The 20,632-nt window shown below is 40.8% G+C and overlaps 1 protein-coding gene across 4 annotated transcripts in view; it reads right to left on the reverse strand.

The window, feature by feature from the left end:
* The window catches only part of smoc1 (SPARC related modular calcium binding 1), a 53,139-nt gene extending 34,158 nt beyond the window's left edge, over positions 1 to 18,981 (reverse strand). For all 4 annotated transcript variants that reach the window (XM_084381563.1, XM_084381562.1, XM_084381560.1 and 1 more), the window contains exon 1: positions 18,653 to 18,981. In XM_084381563.1, coding sequence (XP_084237689.1) covers positions 18,653 to 18,754 — 102 coding nt within the window. In that variant the 5' untranslated portion in view covers positions 18,755 to 18,981. The remainder of the gene's footprint in view (positions 1 to 18,652) is intronic.
* Positions 18,982 to 20,632: the final 1,651 nt, after the last annotated feature.

Raw genomic sequence — 20,632 nt, forward strand, 5'->3', positions numbered from 1 at the left:
GTGAAGTACACAAGCACAATTTATCTCATTCTTCCTCTTCATCCCGATGCCCGACTAAAAAAAAAAAGCTTTATTTTGAGCAACATCAAAAATGTTGCTTGGAGACAGAGTTTCTCCAAACGTATAAAGAGCAATCAGACAGACCTGAGCAAAGTGTAGATGGAAACGAAGCCAAACCGCTGATGTCATGAATGAACTGGTGTACAACTGGATCTCATATACAAATGAATCAGCAGGAGTTTTCATCTAAAGTGCTCTAAACAGATTAACTGTACGGCAAAGTCGTTCTTCCTTTGTTAAAGCAGCACTGTGCGTCCATCTGTACCTTTGCTTTGGCATTATGATTATTATTATAGTAAGTCAGACTGCTTCCAGAAACAGTCACAGTCATCTTGTCTAAACTCTCTGCCTCTCCATTCATTCTGCCCTTTAACGACTGCCAATAAAATCATACTTTATAAATCCACCAGTGACACTTTTTTCCTGGAGAATTTAACTTTCATACATCAGCGGACACTTAGACTAATCACTTATAATCAGCTCTTGACTGAAAGAGTTCAGCTTAATGTGAACACTAACTGAAAACCCCTCGACTTTACATGTGAATCGACTGTTTTGAGAGCAGGTTAGTTTAATTCAAACAACACTAAGAGTCTACAACCATGCTAGTGGGTACGTTACATGAAAAGTTAAGGGACAGCCAAAGTTATCTTGAAGGAGTCATTAATTTTATGGCTATTCAATCCAATTTCCGATGTGGGATCATGGGAGTTGTTGTCTTCTTTGGTAAAAACCACTGTTGCTGATGAAAATCTATCTGACATGACTCCAGAAATGCTCTCAGACAAGTACTATAATACAATCTCTTCACGTTACATTAAGTCACGCTCATCCATGTTATTTATTTTCATTCTCATGAAATGCAAGTAACTGCAAGTAGTGTTAACTAACAGAAGGTTCGCCAACTTCCTTTTTGACGTATCATCTGGTGTTTCCCGTGTTTGCCTGGAACAATTAGAGAGACAGATTTCTATGGGTTTGAACATTGTGCAAGCATCTGGGATAATGTTAACTCAACAAAAACATATAACGAAGGTAATATATAGTCATTTTGTGATGTTTTAATGCTGAAATGTTCCATATACTGCCTTTCAGTCTGGACCAAAGTGTTGAAGCAAGTCGTATCCCTTGAGCCACTCATCGAGACTCATCGAGCCACAGAGGGAGCATACTGCAACTACTTGAATTTAACTTTCTTTGTCATATTCTGACTAATATCCCTTTCTCTCTGACACGCTGGAAATAACAGCAGTTTGAACTTGTTATAGCACAAGCTACAAATCCAAAATGTGGTGAGGAAAATGAGACACAGGTCAGAAAATAATCTATTGACGGTCGTTTGTGGTTTTTTCACTTTACAGACACCAGAGAGTATCTGTCAGAGCTGACAGTCTTAAACATTAATTTCTAAATCCCAGCAATTTATTCAAAAGCCGAGTCCAAAATTCCAAAAAGTGAAACATTTTCCAACTGGTGAGCTAATATCATATGCGCCCAGTGCAAATTAACTTTCAGGACCCTGTTTTTATCATATTAGTGAGAATAACTGCCTTTTTCTGGCTTGTTTTATTCCCTTTAGTCAAACACACAGAGCCTTGTTGGGAAAAATGTAGAATAATTTTACTCCAGTGGCAGGATATTTTAAGTATGCCTACAAAAATAAGATTCTTACAGCTAAAAATAACAACAGGTAGACTGCTTGGGAAGAAGAGAAATTATCATAGTTAACTATCACGGCTGTCACGGCTGTCAGCACAGGCAGATAATCTATTATCTGTAAAGAACAAAGGGAGAGATTACACTATTCCTGAAATAGACAAAAGATACTGGAGCTTCAGTATCTGCCAGATAAAATCAGGAGGCGAGCTAACAGGGCGGCAGGGTGGTCCAAAGTTTAAGAAAGTGTCCTGAAACTGCAGAGTCACGGGTTTAAGCTCCACATAAAACACTGTAGCTGTTAAAACATCAAACCCTAAGCACAGAGACTCTTTTGGCTGCCTTAACTCCTCCAGTGAAATGTTAATACTTCCATTAAATCAATACAAAAAACCCTTGTATAACAAGGTGAAAGAAAATTCAAACAAAAGGGGAATAAGACTTCAGACACAAATCCAACTCTCTTCGCTGTAACAATACGTCCAGAACAAGCCAGATAATTGAATGTGATTTCAGCCTTGGCGCTGAAACATGGTAGAAAATCTCTTGTCAGACAGCTCAGAGTAAATCATGATGCGTCTCTTTATGAGAAATTGCAGACAGGGAGAAAAACACCGCACATCATTTCATTTTTAACTTGTGTGTCCTCCTCTTGGCTTCGGTGAAGAACTGGAATAATTCAGTAGTTGGAAAAAAAACAAACATCTGCATTGTGTCTGTCAGGCTGTCTGCAGGTCCTTATAAAGTCTTACAATGTATTAAATAAAATGTTATAAATATTAGATTTGAGTTTGTGAGGTCTTAATTGGCCGAAACTTTTTTATTTAATTGTATTTATCCATCTTTTGCTTTCTTTTTGTAGAAACAAGTGAAGCTCTTCTGCATGAAAGTCCACATTTCTGATGTTGCAAATATTTTAATCTACCACTGAACCCAGTAGTCGTTTTTTACTTTATACTTGCACGTTTTAAATCACCTCAAGCATCCCAAAGTGTTCATATCAGCCAACATCAACAACATATACGCTGATACAGATAAAACTTTATGTCAATATCAGCCGATAATATGAGCCAACTGACATATCAGTCAGGCTCTAACCATTAGTTAATGAGTAACTCCTAATGCAATGTTATATAGTAGCTAATAATTAGTTAATGATTAGTTGATGACTGAGGAACTAATGGACAGGCACTCATGAAGTTATTGATTCAGTCTTCAGTAACCACCTCAGTATGATGTACCACTTTACTGGCGGGACACAAAAAGGGTAAGTAAACGTGAGATAATGATGAAGTAATGAGGGACTACTTAGTAACTACTCAGTATTATGTATCACTACTTGGGGTGCAGACAGTCACTAATGTTTGAGTAATTATGATGAGTCGTTACTGACATGAAGAAAGTGGTCAGTATGATGATCAATTTAGATATTCATGAACTAATCATTACCTAATCATTAATTAGTATAGGGTCCATTAGTCTGTTTCCTAGAAGTAATCATTATCTAATATATAGTCCTCAATTAGAAATCATTATTTCTACATACTATTTTTTAACAATTCATCAGTTATTGAGTTGTTCTTGATCCATTTCCAATCATTAGTAAAACTGATTAGGAGTTACTCATTAACTAATGCTGAATTAAAAGTTAGTCCCTCATTTGTTCCCCTAGTATCTACTAAAAATGTTGTGGCCTTTTTACCAAAAATGATCTTGAAAAGGTCTTTAAAACATAGATTCGAGTGCCTAATGCCTGTAGACGACCTGATCTGTTGGTTTTTCCAAAGATAAATGAAGCATATGACTCTTTCTTTCTATATAAAGGTAGTTTAGAGAACCACTATTTGAATTTTCTGTCACTATGACAAAAAATGAAGCTTGTTGCATGTTTCTTCCACACCAGAGGTGCTTATAAAGAGTGGACTAGTCTCAGCCAAAGTACTGTGGACAGAAAGCAGTTTGTCTTTGTGATGACATGTTAAATCCTTAAGTCAGTTTCCAAGCCCAGCTATTGTGAAGAAGTGATTCAGGTCTATCCAGCCACTCCTTCAGGTTAAGAGCCACAGAGTCTGGCCTCTGCCCACAGACTGACCCGTCCTCCCCATCCCTGACTCACAACCTTAATGGATGCAGCTCCTCTACCTCCACTGTCATAATAAAACATTAAATCACAGATTCTGAGACGGCATTGTCCGGTAAATGGAAATAAACACTCCGACCAGATCTCCCACACGTAGTCATTACTTAGTCATACTGTCCCATCCACAGGCTCGTCTCCCGTAAAGGTGAAACCAGAGACTCCGGCAGACAAGAGGAACTTTCTCAATTTATGGCTGGGGAGTTGTTTTATTTGAGTTGAAAATTAAAAACCTTAATGGTAGTCTTAAAGGTCCAGTGTGTAAGATTTAGAGACAGAAAATGGGATACAATATTCATTCATTGAAACGAAGAATGGTTGCGTTTTCATGAGCATACAGTAGCCCAAAACGGAAAAGACAAAACACCGGCTCTAGCAACAGCCTTTCCTGTTTTTAGCAGCCACCTTAGGACTGGATGAGACGAGGGGTGATTAGTTGGTTTGGTGGAGCATTTGCACGTGTGGAGGTGAAAAGAAAAGGCTAGCAGATGTAGGTCCGTGCTGTAAGTGACCAGGTCAGGGTTACCATTTTCATTATGTAGGCTGATAACTTATTGGTTGTTAATGTTGTTTCATGTACTAAACTAAAAAAACTAAAAAACTAATGTAGCAGCGAGAACTTTGAAAACGGTAACACTCAGGTGGGAATTGACAGGCTTATACCCACAGTCTACATCCAGTAACCTGTTTCTATTCCAGTTCCTGATGAAATCCTTATGACGAGCCTTGTTAATGTGCTGTATGTCATTTAAAATGAATAAGATTACATAAGTTGCTAAATCCTAAGTTGCTTGTATGCAACCAAAGACCTGTTTGTGATTTACACAAGTGAGGCATCCACATTAATGGAGAAAGGCAAGTCAAACCTCCTGGAGAGAATATCAAATAGCAGACAGTATACTAAACCCTATCTAATCTAATCTGCTGACTCAGACTCTCTGCGCTGTATCCCAGCCACCTCTCAGCTCTGATCGAGTCCCACAGCAGTTTCTCTGGGACTGCAGCTCTACATGAGGTCCTTGCTACAATAAATGCACACGTGGTTCACATTTGACTACTGCCAAAGTAAAATTGTGTATGACACTGAGCCTGGATCACATGGTTTCTGAGTAACAACTCATTTTACTAGCGGGGACCACCAGATAAGTGAGGTTTGTCGTTTAGCACCAGACATAGTAGTTTGTAGACAATCAGCAAGGCATTCGACAGTCTTTTACACTTCTGTGTGGTTTCCAGCTCACCAAATACTGTCTGAACTGTCCCGATGTGGTAAACCCCACCCATCTTGCGAGTTAAAGAGGTTAAAACAAACGATAAGTTATTTTCAGTTACTGTCTGACCCAGGTCTGTTTGACAGCAATCAGCTGCTCTCGTTATTAGCCAGGATGACGGGACCTGGCATTATCTCCTGAGGGAAAACAGCCCATCCTGTTAGGCCAATAATGGCTGGGGTTGAGACCCGCCCGACGTCCCATAATCAAAACCAAACAAATACATCTAAATTAAACAGACTAACTTGTAACAGGAGCTATTGCTGGGTCTGCTGCTGAACACGCGCTGTTCAAAATAACATTAATTACCTAAACCTGTGGGGAGAAACTCGCTCATACTCTCATCCTGCAGATCGTTATGCAAAGTTTTACCTCAAAGACTTCCAAAGACAAAAGCGCCAAATAACACGATGGAGTACTGAATGCACCCCCAAGGGAACAATCTCACTTTAACAACCACTTAGAGGAACTTTCTTTAATTTCTAAATGAGAGAATGAGATGTATTTTTAATCTTTAATGGATGGGGAGAAAGCTTAGATATAAACCCCCTAACATTATGAGGACATTATATCCTCTTCTGCCTGATGGCCCGCCAAACGGATGAAGTCACAGATGAGCTGAAGGTAAAACACCAGGGGAGTTACACGATGTTTTGGTACTGATATCTTGACCGGGAAACAATGAGATCTCACATTTAACAAGCCAAATTCCCCCTACACGCACAAATACACACAATCTCACAAAAACATGTCAGCCAGAAGCACACAGAGCCGCCCTGAGCTCTTTCTCTCTCTCCACCACTCATAAAATAAGTGAAATGCAACCCCCATTGTGCAACCATTACAGCATTAGCAGAATGGTGTTTTTTTACCGTCACTGGCAGAGAATCTGTTCCAGCCCGAGCCTCGGCAGTGGAGCAAGAAGAAAGAATATGATTAGAAAATAATCATTTTTTATATATGCTCGCTTAAAGGTCTGACGGGGGGGGAAAAGCATGCGATGTGAAACAGAACAGAGGTAATAAATAAACAAATCTGCGGATTACGTCTCCTACAGTAAACGCAATTAAGTTAAACTTTCCAACTGGCTTCATGTGCGTAGGGTAGAGCTCATTTCTTTGGACAAACATGTAACACGCTATAAAATGCTGATCCCATTTTTACCTTTATTACACTTATCAGCTCTTGATTTAGTTGTGAACAAGCTGAGCTAAAATGTGCTGATTTACATCTCAGATAAACCAGAGCTGTAGTGACAGGCATAAGACTACCACTGCTTCGCAAAATAAGATGACAGATGAGAATGAGACACTCTTCCTGCACCCGGAAAAAGTTCTGCAAAGTTTCTATAAATGGCCACAATTACCATGTAGTGAAAATGTGATATCGTGACAGCCCCACTGTGACGTATAAAATCTGTGGGGTTCCTCTTTAAAGGAACAGTGTGTTAGAGTTATCATCAGAACTTCTGGACACAATTAATAGTCACCTGAAAATAGAAATCGTGTTCACATTAGCTTAGTATAAGCCCTTCAAAGGTACAGAGGGACCGGGTTCCTCAACCCTCTGAGTTAGGGTTGTGCTGGTTGATGTACTGCCATGTTTCTACAGTAGCCCAGAAAGGACAAACCAAACACTGGCTTTACGGAAGGCCTCTTGAGTTTTTCATGTTTTAAGCTGCCACAAGGGGGAGGGTGAGGCGAGGGGTATTCAGTTGGTTGCAATGTGCAATCACACTGCCATATCACACTAAATCCTGCAAAATGGATGTAGTTTCTGTTTTTGTATCTATTTTGCATCATGCATTCAGCCGTCCATTAGTTTTGATTAACATCTGTTTAGTCTGAAAACCTATAAACAGATTCTTGAAACTTGCTCGAGTTGTGTGATTCATCACAGCAACATCAACCCTGAGGAGTCATCATGTCATCATCTTTATCAGTCATTATGATGTAATGTAGTGCAGACTTCAATCTGCCTAGAAAATGTATTAGCAACACATTTAGGCTATTATCAAGAGTTTACTAATAGATATTTTACTGTATAAAAACTAATGGAAACCAGTCGACGACTGGAACAGTAGGAAATGAAATGAATGTTTCTAAAGCACAACAGCATTGTTTCCCAGTTAAGTATGATGCATTACACAACTCGAACAAGGTTCAAGAGTTTATGCAGCGATTTTAATACAAATGGAAATATCTGGGTGCTTGGAAAAAATGTGCCCCAAGACTGAATATGCTACAGCCTGCATCTGAAAATGTCATGACTTGTAGTTTAGGCGCCAAGATTTACAAACCTGCTGGTTTAGTCCTCTGATTTGGCATTAAAAGATGTTAGGAAGTATAGTTGTGGTAGCAGTTACAGCTTGTCATAAGTTGCAGTAACAATTAGTCGTGGTGTGTTTGTTTTAATCATGTGGAAGGCAGTATAAAAAGTCAGCTGAGTCTTTGGACTGTTAATGCAATGCTGTTTATGAGCTGCAAACGTTGTTACAAGCTACATGTTCTACTTGAGGCTGATGTTGCATTTGGAAATCACCGGCTGTCACTGTTTAAACTCAGAATTATAGTAAAACAGTCCACACCCATTTAAGTTATTTTATACTCTTGGTTAGTTTTAAAATCAGGCTGCCAGACCCCGGGTTTTCATTTCCAAATAACTGACAGACGCGTCCAATTACTTAATAATACATGGAAATCTGTGGTGTGTACATTTAAAAAGACATTTCAGCGTGATTTGATATCATTTTTCCAGATCAGGTTTAATCTGTGCTTCACTGTAATAATTGGAGATGAAGTTTTTCTTCTGTGTTTTCAGTCCGGTCACAGAGGGTGATATGGATGTTATGTTGCTGTAAACCTGTCTCGAGGAGTTAACTCTGATGTTTGCAGCAACGGAGAAATGATATTGGAGGAGTGTTGATATTAATGTTTGTTATCACCAGCTGACAGCCCGTCAAACTCTGACATATTGATTGACACCTCATTTGAAAAGTAGGAGCTTCTATGTCCGCCCTGTGGCCTGCACCTGCCAACGAGTAACTTCATAGACAGGAGATCCACTCCCTGATCCATCCCCTCCATGAATATACAATCGAAATGGGTTTTAAAACTCTAAGTTTACATCGTTAAATTATATATTCACAGATTTGAAATCTCATTGGCTACGTGATATGTATCATCCGGAGGCTGGCGTCTAAGTGGCTCAAGAGAGAAGGGTTGGCTGTTGCAGGCCACAGGACGGGCATAGAAGCTCCAAACTGTTCAAATGAGGTGTCAATCAACAGGTTAGAGTCTGACCAGCCGTCGACTGGTAATAACAAACACATTACAGTTTGTATTTGCATTGTTCTGCCTCCAGCTCTTACAGAGCTGCTGACTCTAACCTTTCAAAAGAGCCCAAACCCATGCCTGTACTCCAAATGGTTCAACAACAGCTTACAATTTACGTAACGTGTTATAAAGATCCTGTTCTTTCATCATGATTTTGGACTAAATGTAGTTTTTCATAAGTTGGGAGGGGCCCACTTCAATGATAACGACCTCCACTTTGCTCAAACAAGAGTCGACTGAAGCTCTTACCCTGACTTGATATCACAGGGGATGATTAAATCAGATCCCGTGTAGTGGAAAAAATGTCTGTTCTATTTAACTAACGGGAACATGCACCTTGACATGAATGACATCACTGCTGCTAAGGAAAAGGCCTTTGCATGCACAGATGGAGAATCATTGCAAGACGGGCTTCATCAGTGTGTGTGTGTGTGTGTGTGTGTGTGTGTGTGTGTGTGTGTGTGTGTGTGTGTGTGTGTGTGTGTGAGAGAGAGAGAGAGCTGTAGTGATGTGTGCCAGCTCCATGCTAACGTGTGACGGGCTCATTATCCCCTTTGGGCACAACAACAACAACAACAAACAATGCAACAACACCAACGCATACATAAATACATATATGTAAGCCATCATGCCTCCTTGTGTCATTAATCGCTGGGTGTTTTTGGCGTTCCCTCGCTAGCCAACAAGTGGATTAGTCAAATGGAGGAAAAGGGGAATAAAAGTGAGCCAACCACACAGGGGACAAGCAAATGAAAGTTGTCCACCAAAGTCGGGGCTAATTGTGTACTGTTGTATGCTTTTAACGGGCCGAGGTAATCACTTTTGTCCGATAATTAGCATTTAGCTTTCAGGAAATCTATAAAGCGAATGCCATCCCTCATGCTGTTTTAATTAACACACTCCACTTAACCGTGTTATAAAAAAAGTGGAGAAAATAAAAAGGAATGCAGCCTTCTTCTCCTCCCCCCTTATTCCTTTTAAATTTCTAATTGGGTTTTGTCTTTAAAAAGAAACCTGTAATTTAACATTTTCAAAGTAACCCTTTAAAATCCTTAAAACACAGCTCTGATATGTGAACTCGCTAAAGAGAGCTGGACAACTTTCACACAGGAGGTGCAAAGTGTGTGCCGCTCACAGCAGGAGGGTGGGATTGGGCTTAAAACATTCAAGTTTAGTCAGCTACTCCATTACTTCTTTTGATTTGACTTCTTTATTTAATTACTATCACGTTTCCACGGATAAAGTTTCAGATAAGTAGTTTTAAAGCTGACTTGGAGAGAAAACACAGTAGTGCTCAATCCCTAACATTAGAAGTAATAACCATTCATCTCTGTCACTGGGCTGAATCTACAGAGACATGAACTGGACAACAAACAAAAAAGGTTTTTGTTTGTCTATAAATTAATCCCAGGGTTCCTAAGGTATTCTAGAGGCACTTCATTATATTTGTAGAAAATATCTTAACATCTCGACCATAATCGATCAATAAATCAAATCAAAGACGTTGAATTGTTTGAATCAGCCCATATCAGGAGATCGGACAAGCTGTCTATCTACGTTACTACACAGATGCATTGCTAAAGCTATTAGCGAGCTAGTCGAACAACAATGGAATAAAAAGTGTGGCCAAAATTTCCCACATTTGCTAATATGCTAGCTTGACATCAATGAGCATTGTCAATATCCATTAGCGATGTTTACGTTCATTACAGACATGTTTTTTCTCACGTGTGAGTGAGACATGAGGAAGTTCAGGTTAGCGATGACAACAACGATGCTCACATCCTGTCGTTCAACAGCTAACTGAGTAGCACAAAGCACACACAGCAGTAAGGAGTAACTGTGGGACCTTTACTTAGTTTGCACCATTCTTTTAAAACCTGAATTAATCGATGTTTAGCCACTTGGGGGCAGCACAAACAAGCTGTACACACAACATTGACATTTTCTAAAAATTCTTGAGATAATAGGGCAGATGTGGCATCAAAAAGTCGCTAATTATACATAATTTAATCGTGTTTCTGCCTCATTGCAAATGCAAGTCCAAAATGTACCCTCTCTTAGTTCTGCTTTAGACACAACCAAGGAAATATCTGGCTCTTTAGCTGTTTAATGTTCAATCATGTTCACCAGCTACATGCTAACTGTGTGTATCTGCTGGGCAGGAGGCCAAGAGAGCAGTGAGAATGACCAAAACAATGAGCTGAGAGACACTAAAACACTGCATAAAGCTGAGGAGAAGTGCAGGGTATGGATATAATTCTCTGTGGCTTTATTACAACATTACTCTTGATTCATTGTTTATAAAAATTGTTGATCTTTATCAGCTTTAATGTATTGTTATGGTTATAAACTCCAGTAGATTTAATATATCTGACAGTGTCGCTGAAAAACAATTTCACACAATGCTTAAATCAGATTTCCTCTTTACATGATGGTCAGGAGATCAAATAAAAGATTAGTGGAAAGGAAGACTTCCTAACGTTTCTTTTGAAGTGGTGTAAAGGCATCAGAATGAAAGTGTGAGTAAGGGGGAGTGGGAGGTGTTCTTCCTTTATCGGAAACGGCTCTAAATCTGATTAACAACATTCCTTGTTTGTCACTAATGCTACATCCTGGCTACAGAACAGTCAGCTGTCTCTGCTGTTCCCAGGAAGTGTGGAAGTGTGTGTCTGCAAGTGTGTGTGCATGTCCATCACACATTACAATAGATTGCATACTCTAGCTGAGACCACACACTCGCTCATATCAAAGGAAACGATTAAATATGTGGCACAGCGGAGGCTAATCTGCTGAGCTGGTTTGATGGGGAAGAGGAAGTGTTTCTGCCGTCCCGATGATCTGAAGGATTACAGAGAGCCGTAACTCTTTCAACAAGGCAGAATTCCTCTCAAACAAGAGCCGGTGCATGCCGCTAACACATGAAGCAAGTTCCCATAGTGGACCGGACAATTACGCAAATGCAAAAAGCTCCCCATAAACCACAACTATCAGGAGGATCTGCGGGGAAAAAAGAGGCAGCGATGATCCGTGCGTGGAGCTCCCTGGCCTGAAATCACAGAGCTGGACCTTGACTGCATTTCATTACACTGATTAGAAAGCCCCGAAATTGAGCATGAAATGCGTTTGCTGATTACGCAGCTATCGGAGGGAATCGACATATGTAAGCAATTTGATTGGTCGCTGGTGGAGTCACCCATACAGCCATCTGTCAGTGTCCTGTGGAATATAAGTGGAGCCTAGGTGTCTAGTATAGTCATGTCAGGCTTTGGCTTATGAACCTGAAGTTTTCAGTAAAAGACATTTCTTGACATTTAATGGAATTCATTGGTTGTTTTTGGACTTTAAAGCTGTCATTTAATTTCTCAGCTTGCCCTGTTTCCTTCAACGTGTCTCATTTATTGTAATTCAGTTAGATTCCTCACATTTTCCAGAACAACTCTCACAGAATAGATGCGATTTTATGTCTTTCATATGATTTCTCCCTTGTATGATGGTGAGACGCTGGGGTCAACATGTGAGACTAAGAGTGTTAAGCCACACTATAGCGGCTCTGTCAGGCTGTAATGCTCACTGCAAAGAAAGCCAAACATTTTCACGAACACAACGAGTGTCTGCTCTAAATTTAGAGGTATTCCATGAAGCAGTTGTCAAAACATTTTACTCTGAACCACAAATGTCAACCTCATGTCGATGCTGGAGAAGAATTTAAGGGATCACCAGGGAACTCAGCAGGATTCATCCTCTGGGCATTACCAATAAATAACTGTAATGAAATTTGTCTTACACTTGATCTTAAAAGTGTAATTTGTCAGAAATGGCGAGAATTCAAAAGGTTGCTCCAAAACTATAGGCGGCTCACTATAACCCTAACTGTCGTGACTAGCTTCTGTTAGCCGTGGAGCTAAGTGGCCCTATTAGCTGACTGGAGTTTACCAAGGATGTTATATTAAGTCTGGACACAGCCTTCATTCCCATGAAAGCTGCTCAGTGGCATCCCCCATTCTCCGTTTGAGAGAGAACGTTGACCGTTAGACAGGAAGAAAAACTGACTGGAAGTGGACTTTAAGTTTCCCTAGATGAGAAATATCAGTATCTAATGGACACACTGACATTTACCGAACACAGTATTGATACCCAGAGGATAAGTTATCTTTCCTGCAGTACGGGCAAAGATTTCAGCTTCCACACAAGAAATGATCAAATCTAACAGGGAGGTTGTCATAAGATTCCTCCACAATTGCATGAAATGTCTTCTAGTACCACCTTTAAGCTGTATGTTTTTTATACTATTACACCACACGCATATACAATAATGTATAATGCAACAGGATGGTGGTGGAGCACATCAATGATCCCCACAAGAAGGACCCTTCTGAGCTGTTTCCATCATCTATTCATTGTTCTAAGAACAACAAAATCATGCATATGTATGTCGTATGAGTCTTCAAACTCGCACCACCAAACAACAAAACAACCCAAAACCGCAAACCTTCGTCACCAATAACTGTTTTAAGGGATTTTCCCCTACGTGCTTAATCAGAAACGGCTGCTGAACACAAAGTCAGGACAAAGGTTTGTATTTCATGACTTCTCTTCATAGAAGACAGTGATGCCAAACTATGACCTTATCACTTTGCCAAGAATGTTTTTCCCCATAAAGGCTAAATTGAAAATTGCACATCTGCGTGATTACCGTCATCAACTTGTCTTTCTATGCATCCCAGTGATTTGATGGTCAGGGGAAACCTTTCTCACTCCGTCTCCTATTGTATCTCTCTTTCTCCTCATTTCACAATATTGTCTACAAAATACCATGTAAAAGGTAACAGCCTTCCTAAGAAAAGGCATGATTCCCCTTAACTGCACACACAAACGGTCCCAACTCAAACACAGTGTCGAATTTTTATATCAACCAGTTGGTTTATTTATTTTTTCTATTTCTTCAATCCATCCCTGATTTCCATAAAAGTTAAGTTCTTTAATTGAGAATCTGCATTATAAACTACATATTATTCCATGTGCACGCACGCTACATCAGTAACTCTGCTTTCTTTTTGCCAAAATACTGTGCTTCTCTTGGAAAGGCTTTGATTACAGAGAAGTCCAGATGCTCTCGTCATGATAAAATCTGAGAACATCGTTCTAAATTTGCTTTGAACATATTTTCCCTCATACAGTGATTTTCAACAATGCTTTCTTATTAATTCAAGATGGTTTGTTTGTTTGTTTGTTTGTTGCCAGCTTTCCACACTGACTTCTCTGTGTGTTACCCTGAATGTCCTCACTTTTAGCCCTTACTTTATCAAAATTGTTTTAGAGCGCTCTCATTTGAACAGCTGTCCGGTCGCTGACAAACACATTCCCCGCACATTGCAGGAATGGTTCGGATTCCTTAAAAGTCCGGTCCATTTGTTGCATTTCTTCATCATTGTTTCATGTCACTGCTGTCCAGCCTGTCGGCGGAGTTCACCAGTTTATGAGATGCTTGAAATAATCAGTCCAGTACAGTTTGATATAAATACTAGCTCTCCAGTCTGTTGTTCTGCCCATTGTTTTGCTGTTTACTTCGGTGTTGTACCTTCTTTGTCTAAATCTTTCATTCAGGAGGCTGCCATGAGTGAGTTCTGACGTAATGTAGTTGCATCACTCACATAACGTAATGTAACATAATCAGGTAATGTAGCTACGTTAAAAAAAATTGTGATTTTAACCCAAACCTCAATGTTTTCCTCAACCTAACCAAGTATTTTGTGTGCCTCAACCTAACCAAGGTCTGGTACTTGTGTCACTGTTCTGCTGCAAAGGTCATATTGATTATTAAACGGTGAGATGTGTCGTTTTTGGAGATGCTGACAATCGACCAATTAAGTATGAGGATGTGTTGGTTCTGCAACTGCAGGAGAGGAAGTGACTTTTCTTGCCACCAGGTGGCGGTAGTCTTTCTTTGACATTCAAGAAGGTAAACAGGACGACTCAGGACTGCAGATATGCAAACCGTTGTTGTGATAAAGCAGCGTTTGCCTCTCACTTTCACACCACTCTCAGTAATAAAGCTACTTCTAATAAAGAATATGTCTGATAAAAAGTTGCAAATTGGCCACAAACGCTCGCCAATGGGAACTATGGTTGACGGCCGACCATCATCTTGGTGTGTCATGGCCCTGAGGAAAAGAGTACCTGATACAATCTCTACCTCCTCTCCAATACTTTTCTTTTAGTTAAGAATCACAAACTTTTCAAATTATTTTCTCTCATTAAAAAATAGTCAGGTCCATGACCTTCATTCCTTTGCACACTGTAAGCATAATTAAGTCATTAGCTGACCGAACACCAATCACACACAGGCACCTGCATCCATACGTTTCATGCATCAACACGTGCAGACCACTCACACCTGCACTGTGGCTGTGATCTACCTCACACCAATAAAAAGGCTTTTCCTGCTTTTGAACCAAAGCTCTACTTTCCCAAGCTGCAAGGTATGCAGTCTTGGCTGCTTCGCCGCTCAGGCCCGGGCTGTTTATATTTGTTTTCCAATGAGTTTATGAGTCTACACTGATGCTGTCATCAAAGTATGCAGGTCGGCTGCTCATCGCATCCCATCCCTGGCACTAACAAGTTGATTTGATGAAGGGGATTAAGGATATAGTGGAGGGCATCGTCATTTGTTAGCCATAATTTCTGAATACATCCCCCCCTGGAAACAGATCTGTGAGTGCCTGGCCACCACCTGCCTCGTTAGACAGATCGTTCCTGTTGCTAAGGACCAGAAAACCTGCAAAATATCTTGTAGTCGTTAAGATCAGCAATTAGATGTGAACTTTAATCCTTTTCGACTGTTAAAAAAAGCATAATTTCACATAAAGACGCATCATAAAGATGTAAAGATAGCGTTCCACCATCATAGGAAACTGTTTGATCACCATCCTTAACGCATCATCTGAGTGGAGCTGGCCCCCCACTAACAAACAGCTCAACAATAAAGGCGACATCAGTTTTACACTCTCAAGGATGACGAGGGTGTGGGCGAAACAGACTTAACCGAGCAGCAGGAACCACAAGGCAAAGAGCTTCGTCAGTGTCCAGACGACTCATATGCCCCAGTTGTGAGAAATGTTGGACGTGTGCTCTTATTGCATCATAAAGCCTTCAGGGAAATGAGAAAGCAGCAGTGCTATGCAGTGAAGTTAGCTCAGGCTTTCACCCCTGATATCAACATGGAAAGTGGGGGTGTGAATTCTGGTATTACGGCAGCTGTGAGCAATGTTCAAAGTATCTACTGTGATGTGAGTGGGGGTGTGCAGAAGGCCGAGTGTGATTATCCCTCCTAACTGCCCGATACAGGCCAGGCGGAGGATGGAGTCAAAATCATTTTAATTTTACAGTGGTGGTGGTGGTGGTGTCTTTATCTCAGCCACTCCGCCCCCCTATAGCTTGTTTCCGGGCTATGTAACAATGCATAACACTTTACTGCAGTACATCCCACGCAGCGCCAACTATAAGTGATTTTGGTGAAACTGGATTATATTTTATGGAGAAAATGTTTCCCCGTTTTCCCTCCGATGTCCGAGTTTCCTGAAAGCAACCTGTAACTGCTGCTAACGCTAGCTGCAAGTTAGCTCTGTTAGCTGACTCTGCTCAGAGCACCACCAATACGAGTAGGTTTTGAGGTGCGGGGTTCGGCTAGCGGGCAACAGAACGGGCTCAGCATTGGCGACAGCTTTGCTAGCCCAGTCGCCAAGATATAATGTTAGCGTTTAACGTTTGTGCAAACCACAGTAACGTCCAAGGTTGACAGGTATACCAAACGTGGCATATCGCGTTCAAATTACAAGTTACATTCCCATCAGGAGGCCAATGATGCTGCCAAACGGCAGTCCGCAGTTTGAGCCACACCACTGGATATTTTTAAGGAGTCCTGCGGACATTTCCAGCGGTTTTTGTGAAGACCAAAACTGGATATTTTTCACAGGAAGTCGGACCATCACCATCCATGATCGTGGCAATCAAAACAGGTATTTTCAGCTGAACCATGATGGTTTCCTAACCCCAACCAAGCCATAAGCACAGCATTGTGAGAAGAAGCGTACTTAACATTTATTCTATCTATTGGGTTGGATGGCAAGCTCGACTTGTTGCTGTTAGTAAGTAATATTAGCTAGCTCACTAATGTAAAGGTCTTGTGTTGTCGCACTTGGTTGATGTTCGGCTGTGATGGCAAATTTGTCAACTCGCCAGGTTTTGATCATAAGTCAGCCCATTTCAACAGAGATTTAGCTGGTAGCATGTTATAACCAGGTGTTATTGTCTCTTGTTCAGGTTTTACGTTAGCTTAGCGTGCTGTTACTGTTCTGAGTTGTGTGCAGTGCTCGTGCAAACTGCCCAAGAATGCATGACATAACTTTCAAGACATAAAATTGTTACGAAGTGCAGAGTTTTGTTTGTAGTTAGCACGTAACGTTATATTGCATCTTACAAATTGTACAGAAACCTTGGGTTTGTATTTATGGCAGTTGTGTTGCACTCAGACACGGCGGCGGGCACCAAATCGCACAAAATAATGTTGCTTTAAGTCGATAGAGATGCTCCCACTTCTCACCAAACCTTGAACAAGTTTTCAGCATTTTAGTCCTTTGCTGTCAACTTTATCGAGGACTAAGAAGCAGCCGTGTTTTCAAATTGACATCACCCTGAATTTTGGAGTTTATCCAGTGTGGTTTTGAAAGGGTTTCCTAAGGCTGAGGGCGATAGAGTTTCTCGGCCTGCAGAGGAGCATGAAATCATTTAACCAAAGCTGGAACAGGGGGAAAATTTCACCACAGCAAGACGGCTCAGGTCGTCACAGAAAAGTCCACCTTTGGTCTGATTTTCTAGCACTTGTTGTATTATCCTATATGGTTTACCACAGATCTAAATATAACAAGCACCACGCTCAGTTGTATGACAGTAAAACCCCATACTCAGCTTGAATTTTTCATTTCCTTTCCAGTAGGAAAAACAATTATAAAGTAACAAAGAAGTGATTACGCAAAGTATAAAACATTGCGACTCTTTCCACACAGCGATCCTGACCACAGTGTCTTGTGTAGGGAGGGGGGGGGGCATTCAAAGATGTTGTGAAATTGTTCCAATATGTGAGTATTACACATTCACCCCCCCTCCTTCTCCTCTCTGACCACAAATATTACACTGCATCTGTGAAACAATGCTGTTCCCCGTCACTTAGTGCCATCTCAGCCTGGTGTGTGAGAGACACAGAGGTTAAAAAGGAGATGGACAGACATTACAGTAAGACGGATCTGTCCTAGAAAAAAGTAGAGGGATAAGAGCAGGGATGCTGTGGTGAAGGAAATACAGGATCAACTCTGATCAGTGATCACAGCGAACAGAATAACCTTCTTATACATTCAGTGTCCTTGAAAACAGCCACAAGTACACACATTGAGATTTTCGGTGGGTTTGAGCATTGCTAACACACCTGGATGGAGAGTTTCTTTCTCTAATGACTAAAAGTTTTTGGAACAAGTCTCAAAATTACAGCCATGAGCAAAAATGTCATTTTCTAGAAGGCTGATCACTGATTGTGCCTGACAATAGACATTTCTTTCAAAATCAAGGCAAAATAGGCCTTGAAAAGCCCTTGCATCTCTTAAAGTACTTTAAAATTCACAAGCTGAAAAGTAAATATTACTCGTCTTGCATTCCTTATTGCAGCAGCATACTTTACTTGACTATATATGAGTAATAAAATGAGATATTTCATTTGTATATAGGCCGAATTTATTTATGTCCCACCCCCACAATATGTTACTCTTGAGCCCTTGAGTTTCAGTTTGGAAAGTCCTTGAATTTGGAAAAAAAAAAAAAAAAAAAAAAAAGATCTGACCTCTGGTTTTACGCATGACCTGGACAAAAACACAGCTAGGAATAGTCTCATGAATCGCATAAAACACTTTATTACCAATAATATATATATGTGTCATATCCATGTGTTACTGTTCTATAAGTTTCTCTCACACTATCATAGGTGGAAGCTGAAATATTTCTAATTTTTACGCAGCGTAATTTGGCACACTTTAATTTTTTTTTTTTTTTTTTTTTGCAATGTTATTTCTCGCGATAAATCCCAAGTATCATCTTGTATCGAACAACAGGGTGTGAGCCAGCAGGCACACAGGTAAAGCACTCACCCGTGATGAGCCCGGCTTCTGTGCGGACACTTGCGGCAAGTAACAGAGAAACAGCGGCGCCAGAAAGTGAGAAAAGAAAGGAAGAAAACTTGACAATAACATAATTGGTGGTCGGTGGGCGCAGCGCGGGGAGCGGCAGGTAGACTTGTGTGTGTGTCCGGGTGTCACACTGATGATCAACAGGTCCAAAAAATAATCAAAACTCCAAAAAATAAGTTGTTTTCCTTTGTCTACTTCTCCAATAACTATTCACATAGTGCCACGCGTAGGATGAGAAATCATGACCATGGCGACTGGTTTTTATCCACTGCGGGAGGATCAGCTGTTCATCGCGGCTTTCACAGGTTGAGTCGCGCCTGTATCCATTGCAACTTCATTTAAAAGCAAAGGAGGGAGCGTGAGCACTGACCGACACTCCGACTGACCAATGAGCGGCGAGGAATGGCGCTGAAAGCCACGCCCGGTGCCAGACTGACTCTCCACAGAGGAAGGAGAAGCTGCTGTGGCCAGTTGGACTCAGCAGCTGCAGGGACACTCATCAGTCTTTGAGAGCAGGGACAATGGCTGAGCAATTGTGAAGTCAGATTTTAGGTTCTCGTCCCCATTCAGGGACACATAATGCTCGGTAATAGCCGAGTGTCCTGCTGCCGTGACATTTAGCCTGTGTACTTGGGCTACAATGGAAAACATCTTTTGAGTAGAGTCAATAGCTGTCACAAGCACTGCAGGGGGGCAGCCTGTGTTTGTAGATGTGGCTCAGTGTGTGTGTGTGTGTGTGTGTGCTGGAACGATGAGGATTCAGTGGTTGATGGGCAAAAACAGCTGTGTGTGCCACTTAAGCCCTAATTACGGTTCATTAGTTGTCTCATTTTTAAGAGTAACCCTTATTAATGCAGCTGGTCACTATAAAGAAAGCAGCGTGAAGAAATTTGGTCAAATAAACAACATATAGTCATTTAAAAGCCAGCGACAGGTTGCAGTGGGAACACTTTCACACACATTCATTGGCGTGTCTCAAGAGTTTCTTGATTTGTAAAGATTGCCGGTCATGAATAGGCCTAATACTGTATGTGTGAATAAAAAACTATGCACGTGTATGGACGACTAAACCTGCCAACAACAAACATAAGATTAAGAAATAAATAATGGCTGAATAAATAGGTGAAAATGCAGTTATCGAATGTATAAAAAGTTTACATTGAGCGATATTTCTGTTTCGATTTACTTCTCTGTTTGTATTATTTCCCCCTATTTACTTACTTTCTTTACTTACTTTGCCATTTAACTTTCCATTTTTTGTTTTAAATGTATTTATTTGTTGAAGATTTAGTGACCAGTTACATTCCAGATTAAATCTTAAAACATGTTGTGATCCTACAACAACAGTAATCTGGTAATGAGATACTGTTGCATCAGTAATAATAATCCAGTAATCGGCTACAACACTGTCTGGGAGCAACAAGTACTTTTATTTTTGTTACTTTAAGTACACTTTGCTTCAAACACTTCATGTTCTTACTGACGTGACCTTTTCAGTGTAATGGAGTTTGTTCATATCGCAGTATTGCTACTTTTAGATAGGTAAAGGATCTGAATAACACTCTGCGCTGATCAGATTGCATTATATAGTCCAGCCTGATGGAGAAAGCACTAAACTGGCTCATAAAACTGGTCCCACACTGTAGTCGTCCTACAAACTCTCAACCTTTGGCTCCCACGTCCTCGTTCTCCCTCTGTGCTCTGTCTTTCTCCGTCTTTTTCCCTTTCAGATGAATTGTGTGGCCCATTGAGAGCCAGTTAAAAAAGAAGGTGGAGAGACCAAAGAGGGTGAGCGAGGGAAGCCGAGTGTTGAGTGCAGGTGTCCAGCTTCAGTTCAGCAACCCCTCAATCCACAGAAAGTGGGCTTTTAAGAGCTGAAAAGGGCCATCCGGTCACCCTTTGCTGGAATGGGTAACTCCCCCCCCCCCTCCCTGGACTCCT

This window comes from Pagrus pagrus (assembly GCF_965226575.1).
Source record: "Pagrus pagrus genome assembly, chromosome: 18".
Classification (NCBI taxonomy): Eukaryota; Metazoa; Chordata; class Actinopteri; order Spariformes; family Sparidae; genus Pagrus; species Pagrus pagrus.